This window comes from Balaenoptera physalus (genome assembly GCF_965194825.1).
Source record: "Balaenoptera physalus genome assembly, chromosome: 7".
Classification (NCBI taxonomy): domain Eukaryota; kingdom Metazoa; phylum Chordata; class Mammalia; order Artiodactyla; family Balaenopteridae; genus Balaenoptera; species Balaenoptera physalus.
The window spans coordinates 48918884-48935435 of record NC_138886.1 but is presented as its reverse complement, the minus strand read 5'-3'; the positions used below and the strand labels follow the sequence as shown (position 1 = coordinate 48935435).

Sequence of the window (16552 nt, the reverse complement as noted above, 5' to 3'; positions counted from 1 at the left end):
TACGGTCTATCTGGTCTGCAAACACTTCCCCATAAATCATCCAATAGGGCATGTAGAAGATGTTCTTGGCCAATTTCCATGATGGCTCCTCGTTGGGAAACAGAATGGCTTGCCTGGCGACCCCAAAACTCATCAGCACCACCAGCATAATGATGACAAAGTACATCATGTCTATCATCTGGAAGGGTGGGGAAGCAGAGGGAGAAACAAAAGAAAACCAGAATGACTGAGTATTCCTGTGGTGCTGACATTGATGGAAACCTTTGAAGGAGGTGCACTTTTGAGACTGCTGATAAGGGATGTTGACATAGGGAGCTGTGTTCAGGTAAGAGAACACCTGGTCTATTGAAGCCAATGTCCATACAAGCTTGTCAGTAACTCAAAAATCATTTAAAAAAAAAGAAAGCACATGCACAATGGAACCCCTTCATCTTTCATTATTTTCTGTGGGACCTAGTCAAGACTAGGCATGAGAGTCATATAACACAGAGGCTTGAGTCTTTATATTAATGCAGTACTAACTTTTTTTCTGCTCCTGGGAAAGGCAAATGCCCTTGCTGGGTCTCTTTCCTCTTAGCAAAATTGGAATTGAGATAGTTGAACTATTTCAACAACTATTGCAATGCTGTAAATTCCCTAAATTCTGAAAGGCTTATGGAGAGCTGAAAAGCTCAAGAAAATCATTTGTTAACAAGGCTAGGACAACCCAAATATCCACCTTATACCGTCTTATCCTTGTGGCCCCTACCTCACTGAATGGTATTCTACCACAAACCAGTCTCAGAGAATCACTTCTTCTGTGCTTTCTTCTGCAGTGCATCCTATCAGTTATGGAGCGTGTTTTTGTAGGCATTAGAATCAGGTAGCCTAATGGCCCATTCCAGTGTTTGCTGTTGAAATGTTGGATTTTCATCTCGACATGTTTATAAAATTCTCGACTCCATTCAAGTACAGTGTTATCTCTTATCCCTCTTTATTCCTTTCTTTTTTGCTTGTTTTCATGATACATGTTATCTGGGATCTGTTTCTCACATGCCAAATTACTTTCCTTTTATCACCAAAAGTAGATGAGGATGTACTAACTATTATTTTGCCTGGCCAGAACCCACTGCCTCCTTCTTTCAGAAACAGTTCCCACCCATTTTGGCCCTAAAGGTAGGTGTCTTTTCCAGGCTGGGTTAATCATGGTACCTTGCCCTCTGGCAAATGACAGGAGGTAGGCATGCGTCACAGACAAGCCAACCAGAATCCCTTCTTTGGATTTTTTTTTTTTTTTTTTTTAACTGAAGCAGGAGAGAGAAGCTCCCTTACTCTCTCTGTAATGATGTGAATTCAGAGTGTCTGAGGCTGAGTCTCCCACTAGTGAAACTGACCAGAGTGAACGAAGCAGCTATTCCAGAGAGAAAGAGTGCGCTGTGATGGTAGTTGGGGGCCTGGCTGCAGTAGCTTTTAAGCCCAGTTCCATCATGCCCTGCTGTAAATCAATTTACCCCTCCTGGGCTTAAGCTAGTTGGAGATTGGTTTCTATCCCTTACATAAAACCACCTAATACAAAAGGCTATCTTTTCTTGGATACCAAATTTCCTGAAGGAATGCCCATCCACAAAGAAAAACTGATGATAATTTTATAAATAGTAATGAAGGCTTTAAAATAGTTTTAAAACTTTATTTTGCAAGACTACATTTCATGGTGCCAGTTATTGGAATTAAAACATTACAGCCTTCCTGTATGCCTTAGGACACTGAGGGCTCAATATATTTTAGGCAAATTAATCAACTTTCAAGGCAACTTAAAAATCTCTCAAGTATTGTCTGACTTTGAATCTAAATAAGAATCTCTCAAAATTTGACGTTCATTCGTATTTGTTCACTGTCCTTAAAAATATATGCTGGTTAATTATTCTTTTCACAACTTAGTGGCCTCAGAACTCTCTTAAAAGTGAGCAAGCCAGCTGTGCTGAAACAGTTTTATAGGGAATGTGGGTCTATTTCTCATCCTCTCTCTCTCTTATAAAATTCTTTCATCATTTATTTACAAAAAGTTCTGTTAGTGAGAAAACACAAATGGGTCCTTCATGTTATGTTTATTTAGACTGATGAAAAGGTGGGTGGGGAGAGGAAGGTGTGTACTTATGAGACTTAGGAACTAGTCTGACCCAAGAAAACTCAGCCAGTAAATACAGCAACTGTTCTAATCTAATTTCTCAGGACTGTTTTTCATTCAGCTTGATTGTAATATCTATTCAAAGGGTCAAAACAATCAAAGAAACATTGTTCCCAAACACTCAACTTCATATATTTCAAAGGAGTCTTAGCTTCCATACAAATACTGATATCTGTTGGAGTGAACTGCAGAAACAGGACATTATTAGTGAGAACTGGGTCTGGCTACCTTTATTTTTATTTTTTATTTATTTTTTAATTAATTAATTTATTTATTTTTGGCTGTGTTGGGTCTTCGTTGCTGCGTGCGGGCTTTTTCTAGTTGCGGTGAGCGGGGGCTACTCTTCATTGCAGTGCGTGGGCTTCTCATTGCGGTGGCTTCTCTTGTTGTGGAGCACGGGCTCTAGGCGGGCGGGCTTCAGTAGTTGCGGCACACGGGCTCAGTAGTTGTGGCTCACGGGCTTTAGAGCACAGGCTCAGTAGTTGTGGTGCACGGGCTTAGTTGCTCCGCAGCATGTGGGATCTTCCCAGACCAGGGATCGAACCCATGTCCCCTGCACTGGCAGGTGGATCCTCAACCACTGTGCCACCAGGGAAGCCCTGGCTACCTCTGTTTCTAAAGCTAAGTTGTCCAGTTGGTTTAATATGAAGAGAGCTGATTGTGTCTCATTCTTTCAAATACCCTTTGGTTGGTTTCTATAGAGGAGAGTATATACTGTAGCAGTTAAGTATGTGTCCTCAGGTGTCAGACTACCTGAGTTTTCACCTTGACTCTGGTAGTAAAAACAACTAGGTAATCTTGGGCACGTTGTTTGGTCTTGTTTCTTTTATTTGTAAAGTGGGGATAATAATAATAATGTATATTATTTTTGTAAGGATTAAATGAGATAATGTGTGAAACAATGTGGGTAGTTCTCAGTAAAAGTTTATTATTAGAATTGAAAGGAGGTCAGGCTGTGGAGTCAGATAGACAGGAGTTTGAATCCTTCCTTTGTTCCTTGTCTAGTTTCAGTTTGTTCAATTATGAAATGAAGATACTAAAACCTATTTCATGGGGTTGTAATGATGATTGACATGTCTGACATGGTATTTGGCACATAGTAAATGAAACCTATTATTGTTGTTTTTATTCCACATTATATAAGTGAGGTTAGTGCTAGGTTTAGAGACCCATTGAGAAGTGGAATATGAAGAAAAGGGGTTGGAATTCCATTAAGTGATCCTGGATCTGAAGATTAATTGGAATCATACTTGATCAGTATTGAGTCCAGGTACTTTAGCAGCCTGCAGTCCCTAGACCACAGGGCATAGTGAGTTACTTGGCTGTTTAGTACTAAACAGGGGCTCTCTAATATTGGGGACTTTCGGTATAATCACATCTGGGCATAGTTTGTTAAGCTTCCATCCTGGCAGTCCATCCAGCTCACTGATAATTTCTATAGGCATAGTTTACCTACCTTCTGGATCAGTGACTCTATTACTAATTATCTTAAAAGCCCCATGAAAGCGAACAAAGCCCCCAAATATACTCATTTTCTACTTATGAATGACTTCACTAATCAGTCAAGAATAAGTTAGAATGTAAAAAAACTGCAGTACAATCTCTCTTGCTCACTCCACGGTAAGGTTTCATTCTCATCAAAACTGGGGATAATTATGCCATTATTAAAAAGATAGATATGAATTTGAAAATAATCTTACTGCGCTTCCCTGGTGGCGCAGTGGTTGAGAATCTGTCTGCTAATGCAGGGCACACGGGTTCGAGCCCTGGTCTGGGAAGATCCCACATGCCGCGGAGCAACTGGGCCCGTGAGCCACAGTTACTGAGCCTGCGCGTCTGGAGCCTGTGCTCCGCAACAACAGAGGCCGCGACGGTGAGGCCCGCGCACCGCGATGAAGAGTGGCCCCCGCTTGCCACAACTAGAGAAAGACCTCGCACAGAAACGAAGACCCAACACAGCCATAAATAAATAAATAAATAAATAAATAAATAAATAAATAAATAAATAAATAAATAAATAAATAAATAAGAAAATCATCTTACTGCATTAGTGTGACTTTAGTTATTTCAAGTATTTAAATGTGACTCAACCTCTTAAAACTAATATATCTGGCTTGCTTGGGTCTTTCCCAATTTTATTTATTGAAATAAGGTAATGATCAATTATGAAAAACAACCAATCAAATAATGTATTCACCTAATGTACTGGTTCTCTACAGAGGGCAATTTGCTCCACAGGGGACATATAGCAATATCTGGATGTTTTTGTTGTTGTGAGTGTGTGTGTGTGTGTGTGTGTGTGTGTGTGTGTGTGTGCGCGCGCGTGTGTGTGCACATGCATGCGTGCACACATGCGCTCATGCACACACGTTACTGGCACCCAGTGGGTAGAGGTCAGGGATGCTGCTAAACATCCTATGACGCACAGGACAGCCCCCCGCCCCCCAACGAAGAATTATCTAGTCCAAAATAGCAATAGTGTCAAGAATGAGAAAACTTGGCTTAATTTTGCAGCTGTTATAGTTCTTCACTTTCACTGGGTCTATTTGAGAATATATTTGAGAATTTCACATTTGAGAATCTCATAGATGGTCTGTCCCCTCTGTCCAGAAAATTCATACATCTACACATTTTTATACATAAATTGTGTGGAAAGCCAACAGATCCTCTCTCCTAAACCTCTTCCATAGACTAAGTGGAGACTCTGCTTTTAGATGTGGAAATTTTCACCACCATCTCAAATTCATCACTAAAGTACAAAGATGATGTAAAAGGTAGTGTTATACAGTAAGATACGCATTTGTTTCCTACTCAAAAAACCCCCAAATGAACTGGGATTCAGCTTTGGGTAAGTAACTCAAGCTTACTTAATTCAAGTTTTTCCACCCTAGAGTGGGCTTTGTGATATTTTCCCTAAACAATGCTGGTTTTATAAACACCAAGCTTTTGTACAAAAGGATTAGGAATAGAGCAAATAAGTATGCTCACCAATTTTTCCTTTTTCCATTGTACTTTAACAATGACAACAGATATAATTTATCAACTACCTACTGTAAGCCAGACATTGTTGACCACTTAACCTGTGTTATTTCTAATTATCACCACAACCTGACGAGATATGCATTTATTATTACTACTTGGAAATGAGTGAACTGCATCTCAAAGAGGTTAAATAAATTGCTCAAGGTATTATAACCCTTTCCTTTTAGATTCAGTCTCCCTCTCTTTGTATGAGTTTGCCAGTGCTTTTGTAGGAAGAGTTTTTGTTATTTAAGACTCATTTTAGTAGAGTTACATACATACACACACACAAAATAATAATAATAATAAATATTGATTTGCTGACTGAAAGGTAAGCAGTAATGATGTAAATAGTAAAACTTGAGTGAGAATGATGAAAGATATCTGTTGACCAATTGTTCAACTGTTTCAAGAGCTGATACAATGGGAGTAGAGTGGAGGACATTAGGAATGAGATTTTTCAGTAAGAGCTGTTTGCCACAGTAAAATGGATGTACTTGGCTTTTCCATATATGCCCTGTAAAGGTTAAGTAAGGGGACACACTTAGAAAAGTGGGGTAACTGATAAAAAGCACCCAGTTTCTGAGCATCAGACTCTGATTCTTCCTCTAGTAAGTTTGGAGAGGGGGCTGATTTACTTGTGCATTCCCAGGGTTACACCGATGCTGTCCTGTGAGGGCTCAGTCTTTATGGAGAAAGTCTGGAAACTAGTGTATGGTCCAGGAATACCGGAACCAGTCCACAGCCATATGTGGGGAAGCATATTAACTTGGCACTTGGGATTCTTTTTTAAAAAGAATAAGATAAGTAGGAGCATCATTCTGGAACCCAGTTTTCAACAGATATCATTCTCCAGTAATGTAACAAAACACGTAATATATTGATAGAACTTAATGTTCAGCTCAAACTCAACCTAACTCAACTCAAATAAACTATGTTTTTTTCCCCCTCTGCGTAGGGAAACATGTTTTTCTAGAACTTCATTAAGAAAAAAGGAATCTGTTAAAAATTTACAGTGGAGATCCATCCATACCTTCTCCGGTATAAAATGTAACTTCTGTGTGAAGGCTTCCCTGACCAACCGTCTCTTTTCTATGCTCCTGAGGTATTTTATACACAACTCTGTTGCAGCATTCTCACACTGTATGGTAATCACTTCTCTCTTTCTCTCATCATCTACCTCATTAAATGAGAGTCCTTACATACCCAACTCCTACCCAGGTGCCTGGCACAAAATAGATGATGTTTACAAATATTTGTCAGTAAGCGAGTGAGTGATAGTTAATCCTCCAGTTATGTATTAATAATATATAGATATAGTCAAACTTCTGAACACTCAAAAGGAATTAAAAAATAAAACACCCCCAGGGCCATCTCAGACATTGATAGCAGACCCAAATGAATGATTTCCCTCTTCCTAGGATAACCACTCCTTCCCTGAGAACTTATAACATGGAATCAGAGGACCCTGCTTACCATTTTTCCAATCATCATTACATATGGGCCCAAATACTTGTTCACGCCGAAGATGTCTAATAGACGAATGTACCAATAGATGATGTTCACACAATAGATGACCCTCCCGTCACTCCTGAAGGGCTGGTCTTGGAGACGAAGGATCATTCCAACAGAGAACAGAAGGATGGCTATGAGGTCTGTGACATTCCAGTACTCTTGCAGCCACACCTTTACTTTTTGTAGCAATTTCCCTGGCTCTGACATCAAAATCTGAAAGTCAGGAAAGAGAGTGGGGTTAGGTTTGATTTCTGTCTATATTTTCAGCCCAGTTGGAAAGTGCTTGGTCTGTTAGCTGACAACAGTAGCTTGTTTTGTCTACCTGTATCTACTCATCTGGGTAGCCTAAGCTTAGCTCAGTTGTATATAAGCAATAAGTTTGATCCTTTGGGATGCCTTACAATTCTAAGACACGCATTAGGGTTTTGCTATAAAATTATTGATTCCTAATACCCTGCAAATCTCCAAAATCCTCCTTCATCTCAGTAAACGGTATCACCATATTGAGTTACTCAGGCCACTAACTTAGGAGGACTCCTTCATTCCTCTTTCATTCCCATATCCTCTGCATCAACATGTCCTCTTACCTATATTTCCAAATACGACCTAGTCCAACCACTTCTCACCACCTTCAGTGTCGCCACTCTATCCTAAGCCCCATTACATTGCCCAGATGATTGCAACAGCCTTCTAACTGGTATCCCTGCCACCACTGTTGCCCGACCAGCCTCAATGTATTCTCTGAGCAGCACACAGAAAGACCTTTAAAAGCCTAAGCTGTGAGCTGGGTGGTGATTACACAGTTGTATGGGCAGGTAAAAACTCATCAAGCTCTACCCTTATGAGTTGTTCATTTTCTTACCGGTGAATTATACCTCAATTTAAAAAAGAGAGAGACTTGAGAGACATATGAACAACAGCAAAACTGAAGTAAATTGTGATAACTGAATATTTAGGCCTTCTGATGGCTTCCATTATGAATACAGAAAGATCCAAACTCCTTACGGTGGCCTCATTTCATGTCCCACCATATTATCCCCGTTCACTACCCTGAGGCCATAGTGGTTTGTTCTTAAGCATAACAAATCCACTCTATACTCAGGACATTTGCACTTGTTCCTTTTGTTGGGCATTTTCTTCTCCCAGATTTTTACATGTCTGGGTTCTCCTTATACTCAAGGTCTCCACTCAAATTTCCCCTTCTTAGGAAGAACTTCCTTGACCACCTCCCTGCAGTGGTCTCCACATGCCCAAGCCACTAATACCTTACCCTACTCTATTTTTTGAAGATTTTTATCACTCTATGGAAATCTTCTGCATGCATGTATATGTGTGCGTACATGTACGCATGCCAGTCTAGCTAGCTAGCTATCGTCTATCTACGCATCCCTCTCAACATCCATCCATCTCTCCTCTCATCTACAACTGTAAACTTTGAGGACAGACCCTTTGTTTCCCAGGCCCTGCTACATAATAGACACTCATGTGTTGACTGATTGTTGCACAGACACCTCATAGCAATTCTCCACTCCCTTGTATATCTTAACTGCTGGGTGGTACTCTGAATTATCTTAAATCTAGAGGGGTTTTTTTGCTGCTCCACACGCTATAAATGAACAGTTGGACAGTAGGAGTTGACACCCATTCTGCAGCACAGGATGTGAGGAACCTGGTGAGGCTATACAGCAGGGCTACCTTCACGAATCACTTGTGTTTGCCTCTGAGGTTTCCACCTCTTCAAGCCATGACCCACCCCTTTCCCGACTCAGGACCTCTCAAAGGAGAGGAGTGCAAAGACGGGGGCCAGGTCTAATCTACAGCTATTTATCTGAATCCTCACGGTGCCTTTAAGAGCTTGCCTTGGCCTGAAATATTAAGGAAGGGAGGTTTTATTAGTGAGTCAGGACTGGGGCTTGGAAGGCTGAGCAAGATACCAGGAGCCACGTGGTAGCCTCATTCTTCATCCTCTAGTGCCTCATTCCTAAACCCTAGCCCTTAGCATGCATCGGAATCACCTGGAGGGCTGGTGAAAACACGGTTGCCTGGGCCCCAGTCCTGGAGTTGCTGCTTCAGTATGCCTGTGTGGGGCTTGAGGATTTACATTTCTAAAAGCTCCCAGGTCATGCTGGTGACCACAGGTTGGGAGCCACTGTCCTACCCATGAGGAATTCCTGCAGCAGCTATTGTCCTGATGGCTTCCCACCCAGGTTCCACCTTAACTAGGGGAAAAAACCTGTCTGTGCACAAGCGTACGTGCTGGGGTGGGGTGGGGAATGCCTTAGACTTTCTCTAACCCTTTGCCCACACTCGCCTAAGGTTTTTAGTATATATGTATATATATTTTAAATAGTTAAAGTATTTTTCTGAAATCTCAACATAAAAAGAGATAAAAGCAGAGTGGCTGGGGTGAGGCCTCTCTTAGGATCCCAGGGATCCGGGGCGCGTCTCAGTTTGCAACCTCGCGGGAAGTGGAAAGAGCCGTGGGCCTCGGGCCGGGTCAGTCGGGTTTAAGACCCAGCTCTCCTCTCTAGCTGTGGGATGCAGAAAAAGTGCTCAATCCCTGGGTCTTGGTTCCCATACCTGTGCAGTGGAGATGTCGTCACAGCGCGCCACCTACCTCACGAGTCGCGGGGAGGAGGCCCCACGTGAGAAGCTGTCTAACCGCACCCGGGAGCTGTTACGGGCTCTTACGGCATGACCGGGCTTGTTTGGCCGACTGCGCGCAGAAGCAAGTGTGCCGGGAAGGGGCGGGCCCAGGGAGAGACCACAGAGCCCGCCTATGCCCCCGGGGGCGCGGAAGCCTACAGCCTTTCCCCTGTTCTCAGGCTCCTGCGTCTGAGGTCTGGAGGGCCCGCGTGCTGTGAGGAGGCACCAGGCGGGACGCCCGGCGCCTGAGCATGTCCTTAATGGGTTCAGGGACGTGGGGTGAGGGGCCAGGGGGCAACCTCATTGGGCCGAAGAGAAGGTCAGACACTTAGGTGGTCAGTGCCTCCCGCCCACTGCTTCCTCGGAAACAAGGACTCTTGGTTGACCCCCCGCTGACCCCAGGCTCCAAAGCCTGCTCTCCCCGCTGTTATATGCCGCCTCAGGAGAAATGGATAGCCAGCCTGGAGATTCCTGGCAGCCCGCCGGCTTGGCAGCCTCTTCCAGAACAGTCCGTGGAGTACAGACTGCTCCCTGTCTTCTTCCAGTCTAGTCCCTGGAGAGATTCCAGTCTCCCTGCTCAAGTCTCTCCCTTTTCTGCTTGTCCTGGGGAAGGAATAGGCATCTGGGCTTTAAATCACAAAGCCAGTGAGCTGGCGCTGCACAGCAACAGGGCCCGCAGCAGTCGCGGCCTCAGTTCTCAGAGAACTACACAAAGACCAAGGCGAATTTATTACTGTTTTCAGTTTACAAACGGGAAATGCACAACAGTGGTCAGGAAGTGGAAGGCATTATGAATGGTAAAGCCTAAGAGGAGACAACTAGCTGGAATGAGGCAAAGGCAGCCGCTTAAAAAAAAAAAAAAAAAAAAAAATCCAGTCCCTTATAAAATGGGACTCTCAGGATAGGGGCATACTGGTTAGAATTTAAATATCCCCAAAGCAGTTAAAAAACCCAAGGAAGGGCTCTAAATATTTATACGTTTGTTTTTTTAAAGAAATGATCCCACTTTTTCTCTGGAGAACATTCTAGAGCTAAGCCCTAAGATAGTAAGGCCCTTTTAACCTTACTAATGAAGGCAAGGGTGAATTTGTGGGTTTGTAGGAATTCTTTTTTCTATGGAGCTCAATATATTTTCCTACTCACTGTAGTACAGCAAGTAGGGTTGTTCCAGAGCTCCCGAGAATGCAGTGGACTTGACAGGGAGTAATTCTTCCAGAAAAACCTCTCCAGCTGATTGTAGTTCCAGGGGGAAATGCAGAGGAATCATCATACCTTACAAGCCTGCCTCCCCTGTGGGCTTGGGAATGGGCTTTGGGAGCTTGTTGGGCAGGGTTGCAGAGCCCTCTGGTGGATTATTGCTTGACTACATTTATTCTAATGGCTCTGAATCTGATGACCCGAGGCTAGCTTTGACTTCAAGTCACAGGAGGGTGGCATTTTGATGGCCCCTTTTATGCGATGGCGTTGGGGGGAGAAGAGAGGGACCCACATCCTCAACCTGAAGGACAAGAAATATGTTCAATTCACTTAGGGCTGGGAGAGAGGCTGGCGCCCAGCAGGGACATAATAAATGTTGAGAAGGAATAAACCAGGGAATAAATTAATGAATGAAAGCATAGTTCCTCCTAGAGCTGCTGAAATGCATTTGCAGAATCACAGGTATTGGTGGACTGTGTCCAAAGAGACACAGAGTAACGGGTTGCAATGGGAGTTAAAAGTGGAAAATTTAAAGATTAAAAAAAACTTTTTTAAAGTAGAAAAAATTTTAAAGTCATGTTTATCAGGACGAGGAAAGACAGGTGTAAACACTGTTGAAGACAACTGGAGGGTTTCTTGGGGGTAAGAGATAACTCTAGCAGAAAATAGACTAGATCCCAAGCATGCATGGACTGACAACCCTATAAACACACACTGAAGCCTCCCAGGTCTGTCAGCAGCCGTGGAAGCCAAGTCCTTTATTTCTGTGGCAGTGTTAGAGAAATAGTTTCTGGCTTAACTTGGATCCCGAGTGTTCCATGATCCCCTCTATCCACAGATGTAACTAGCCACTGTCTTTCTCCTCTGTTCTCTTTTATGAAAGCAGTTACCTCTCTCATCTTTTCTATTCCCAGGGTGAAAATATAGGAAATGACGATCCATTCCTGGGTGGAAGGCCAGCGCTCCATCTTCACTAACACGATATAGTTGAAGAGCATCAAGTATCCGATGTACGCCAGCTGTAAGGAAACACAATACAGTGCTCTGGCTGCGAAGACCTGGGAGCCCTGCCCTTGGGCCAGGCCACTGTGAGTTAGGACACAACAAGGTCAGCAAGCAGGACTAGGAATTCACGACGAAATGAACTTCTAGGCTCTAAACGATCAAAAGAATTTTAAAAGACTGTAATTTTGAATAATTTGATATACAATCTTCCTTTTGATCCTTGCGTGTCTCTGCGTCCCAGTACTTTGCTTGTACCTATGTGTCATGATGGACCATTTTGTTTTGCAATTCCCTGTTTCTCGTATTTTCTTGGCTAAACATGGAACCTCTTCTCTCAGGGGCTGCTCTTGCTCATGCATGAGTCTTGCGTCCTTGAACTAGGACAGCACAGTGAATTTTTGCCTAACGAATACCAGGTAGATTAAATGTCTGTAAGAAGGAAAGGCAGACACATGCTATACGTGTCAATTGGTCAAATCGACATAAATAATAGCCCGGAATTTCTTGGAGCCCCACTTTAATTCTCTTCTATGTTAATGTCTTCTTTTTTTCTATCTTAATGTGCTTGGTTTGGCGGTGCCCTGGGAAGGTTTTACCTCTTATCCCAGGCACTGCTTTCCTGCCCTATCCAAGCTGGGATATTCCTTCCTGGTTTCTGCTTCTTTGAACAAAGCAAGAGAAGACAAGCAATTTATAGGAAAGAATGAGTCTGTGAGGCCTACTGTGGCTTGGAGTAAGGTTTAATCCTCACGAGGCACTAGCACTGGAGGTTGAGCCCTGATGGAACTAGCTGAGTTGCTGGGTGTCCCAGGAAAACTCCTCAGGCTTCAGGTTTGGTGAATGTCACTGGACGACTCAGGTATGTCTAGATGAGTGAAGTATAGGAGGGCTAGTGAGGTTCTTACGTAAGGGGCTGAGGAGCCTCTGGAGAAAAAAACTCATCCTAGGGGCAATGGCATAGAAGTTAAGCCTTTTCTAGGCAAGGCTTCAGGTCGAGTAAGGTACCTGCTGCCTTTAGGGGCCTCAGGGGCTGTGAATAGGAACTAAGAGTGAATTTATTGAAATCTGCACTCTTTGGAGCTTAGGTAGAAAAGAATAGGATACGGTGTGGGCAAAAGGATTGAGACCTTGAGAATTTTGGAGATACCGCATGATTCCGGAGCCCAGGAGGGCAGCTTAGAAGGTGGAGAAAGATGCAGCCTGGCTGGGAGACAGGGGAACGGGCAGCCCTGCAGAGCTAGAGAAATGCTGCTTTCTCTACTAACGGACCTCTTTCCTTCTTTCCTTCCCTTTTTCTTTTTTCTTCCCCTTTTTTTCCTTTTTCCCCCTTTTCTTTTTCTCTCCCCTTTGCTTTTTCTTCCTGTTTTTTTCATCCCCCCTTTTTCTTCTCTTTCTTCCTGTTTTATTCCCTTTTCCTTTTTTCTTTTTCTCTCCCCTTTGCTCTTTTTCTTCCTGTTTTTTTATCCCCCTTTTTCTTCTTTCTTCCTGTTTTATTCCCTTTTCCTTTTTTCTTTTTATCCTCTCCTTTTCTTTTTACCCTCCCCTTTTCTTTTTCCTCCCCTTTCCTTTTTTTCTTCCCCCCTTTTTTTCCTTCCTTTCCTTTTTATCCCCCTTTTCTTTTTTCTCACCCTCTTTTTTTTTTCTCTTTCCTTTTTATCCTCCCTTTTCTTATTTCTTCCCCCTTTTCCTTTTTTTCCCCTTCCTTCTCATTTAAAAAATAAATGAATACATAGGTCCTTAATATGAGTCAAAGGTACTTTCTGAGACCCTATTACATTGACGGATTTACAGACACGGCGATATAACTTCTCATCTCTTGAAGGGTGGGCATATGTCAGAGTTGAATGAGATCACGTATGAAAGTGAGAGGGCAGCTGCATAGATGCTGGAGGATCAGCAGGCCTCCTCCTCCTGAGAGATTCGCTTTGGTATACGCCCCGCCCAAGGACCACCATTTATAACCATGCCTCAGTTCCTACCCCACCCCCTTCGGGATCATTAGCACGTTGTGAAAAACCTCACCTGAGAAGAGTCTACTCAACGTGAAATCGTGTAGGATGGTGTTTAGAGTGTAATTTGTTTCATATGGTTCCTGTTTACCATTATACACTGGCATCCACTCTCTAGTCCCTGTGAGTTCTGTATTTTACAAAACACAAGGAAAGGACTTCAGTGGATAAACGGTGAAATATGCTCTTAGCCTCCTTCTGACCTGAAATCCTTCTCTCTTTCTAGTTGCTTCCTTCTCCTTGTTGGACCAAATTCCACTGCTTCTGGTGGGCCTTGTTAACTGCCCAGGTTTTGTCATTTTACTCAGTTCATTACAAAACATTCCAAAGCATTATCTTCTCTTGTCACAGGTAGGCCCAGTGACACACACACAATTCTTCCAGAACCTCTTCCTTTTAGTACTGAAATAACTCCTTCAATCTGCCTCTCTCCTCTGAACACAGGTCTAATGTACTTGTTTGGCAGAAGGACTAGTGTTTGGTGGAAGGAATACAGACGCAAAGTCAGTGAAACTTGGATTTAAATCCTGGCTCAAGTACATCCCAGCTGTATCTTTTTGTGTAAAATCACTTCGCCTGCCTGGGCCTCCCTTCTGTGAAATGGAGATGTTTGCTATCGACCCTGTAGAGCTTTCAGAAGGATGGGGGAGGGGAATATGCATCTACCTCCTGATACAGTATAGAGGCCCAATGAATGGTGACTGATATTATTATACACCTCTTTCTTCAAGAAACTTCTACGCCTCTTGCCTCCTCTTATCTCAGTCCTTCCTTCCTTTTTACCCCCCTTAACTACTCATACCTCTCTTCTTTTTTTTTCTTTTTTAAATTGACCTCATTGCTTATGCTTCCTCCACGACCATCCTTTTTAGCTCCTGCCTATTTTTTAAATCAGTTACTCTACAATGCTTTTCTTTCCATAAACAAGCTACAATATAATATTTTGGGACAACTCTCAAAATACGGACTTCCAAAATAGGGCTTTAAACATGTTTCAGTGGTACAACAGAGGACTGGATGCTGCCTTGGAAGAAACCTATCTTAGAACTTGCTAACATTCATGGGGCCTTGCTGCAGATAACCCTAACGTGACATGCTTTAATGTTTGTGTGTGTGAATATATATTCACATATATACACACATATGTATTCTGTAAGCTTTAACAAGCTGTGTGTGGAATGCCATAGCTTTGAAAAGAAACAGAACCTTGTGATTCTTAAGTTAGTGCGAATCCTATAAGAATTTGTATTTTATTTGCTTATATATTTTTATAAATTTACCATTAACCAAGGTGCATGACTCCTAAAGTATGAAATGCAAGCACCGAAGCCTGCTGAAGCTGCCTGGGGATCCCTGGTGGGCCCTGGCCATTCCTCGCTTCTTCCCAGGCCTTTTCCTACTGCCACTAGAGCGTGGAGGGGCCCATCATGTCAGCAGAGGAAGGAGTCTGTTCCTGCTGGAGAAGCCCAGAGCACACCCGGTGCCCTCTGACCCGGCACCACTTTGCACCTTGAATTGGCATCCTCTCCAGCTGGGCACTTGAAACAGGCTCTCACCACAAACTGGTCTGGGAGCCAGCTGGATCCCTGCCTCCTTTCTTCTTGGAACAGAAGAGGACTCAACCTGCTCCTCTGGAAACTTGCTAAGATATGGAAGTGAGGTTATGTGGAAGTGAGGTGTGTCCTACCTTTCAGAACCTTGGGAGTGTAGAAGGGGATACTTTGGGAAATCAGGGTGGGAACTACTCTTACAGAAAAAAACACAACCAAAAGCAAATGGGCCCTTTGATCTAAAGCTGCATTTTATTGTTAAGCATCTCTGGGGACTTCAAAGATTGACACTCCGCATCTCCATTTACTTCTTGGAGGCTTTGTCAATACATACGGATTTCTGAAAATCATTGTGGAAACACAATCAGACATGACTGGAGCATCCAGTCTGATGGGTCTGTGGAGGGTAACCCAGTCAGCCATGCAGAAGGGAGCTGGACACGTGGGCCCCACTTCTCAAAGGGACAGCCTCACAACCTGCAGTATATGGTACAAGAAAAGCAGTATGCCCCAAGCTTCCCAGACCACAAGACTCACCTGGGAAGCTTGTTAAACACAACCGCTCGGGCTCCTCCCTGGAGATTTCATTTAGTGGGTCCGTGATGGGGCCAGGAATTTGCATTTCTAACACAATCCCTTATCATCATGGAAGTTTTGGAAATACCAGGCTGAAAATTCAGCCCTTTGTCTAGGGCAGTGGTTCTCATCCCTGGCTACTCATTACAACCACTTGGGAGCTTTGAAATATCCTGATGTCCTGGCTGTGCCCCAGAACAATGTCAACAGAATCTCCGGGAAAAGAACCTAGGCATCTTTTTAAGTAGATAAACATATAGATTAAATAGAACTCAGTTTTTTTTTTTTAAGCACTCCAGGTGATTCTAATGCGTAGCCAAGGCTCAGAACCACTGGCCAAGGCATTTGTGATTTAAAAACATTCTTGGCTAACAAACTGCCTCAACTAAGTAAATGGGGACTAGAGGAATCAAGGAAGTAAAATTAATACTGAACTCAGACAAAGAAAAAAAGAGATGCCTTGGAAGGATAAGAGAAGCTAGTATTCTATTTGTAAAGGTGATAGATAATTCTTGATACTACTACTGGTTTCTTTCATGCTCTAGATCAGGAGTCTGTAAACATTTTCTGTAAAGGACCAGATAATTTTTAAGGCTTTGTGGGCCAGATGGTCTCTATCGCAAGTAATCAACTCAACAGTTGTAGCACAAAAGCACCCAGACTGTAGGTAAATGAATGAGTTTGGCTGTATTCCAGTAAAACTTTATTTATGGACACATGAATTACATGTGAATTTCATGTAATTTTCATGTGTCACAAATTAGTCTTCAGTAGATTTTATTTCAACTCTTTAAAAATGTAAAAAACATTCTTAGCTCACAGGCCACAATAATGGGCAGTGGGCTGGGTCTGGCCTGTGAGCTTTAGTT

The 16552-nt window shown here is 42.9% G+C and overlaps 1 protein-coding gene across 17 annotated transcripts in view; it reads right to left on the bottom strand.

The window, feature by feature from the left end:
- The window catches only part of TRPM3 (transient receptor potential cation channel subfamily M member 3), a 926458-nt gene that overhangs the window by 59820 nt on the left and 850086 nt on the right, over positions 1-16552 (bottom strand). For 15 of the 17 annotated variants that reach the window (XM_082470822.1, XM_082470807.1, XM_082470810.1 and 12 more), the window contains 3 exons: positions 11434-11562; positions 6662-6913; positions 4-178 (listed from right to left, as the gene is read on the bottom strand). In XM_082470822.1, coding sequence (XP_082326948.1) covers positions 4-178; positions 6662-6913; positions 11434-11562 — 556 coding nt within the window. Of the gene's footprint in view, positions 1-3; positions 179-6661; positions 6914-9280; positions 9646-11433; positions 11563-16552 lie in introns of those variants that run through there. The other 2 variants (XM_082470814.1, XM_082470815.1) reach the window with 2 other exon arrangements.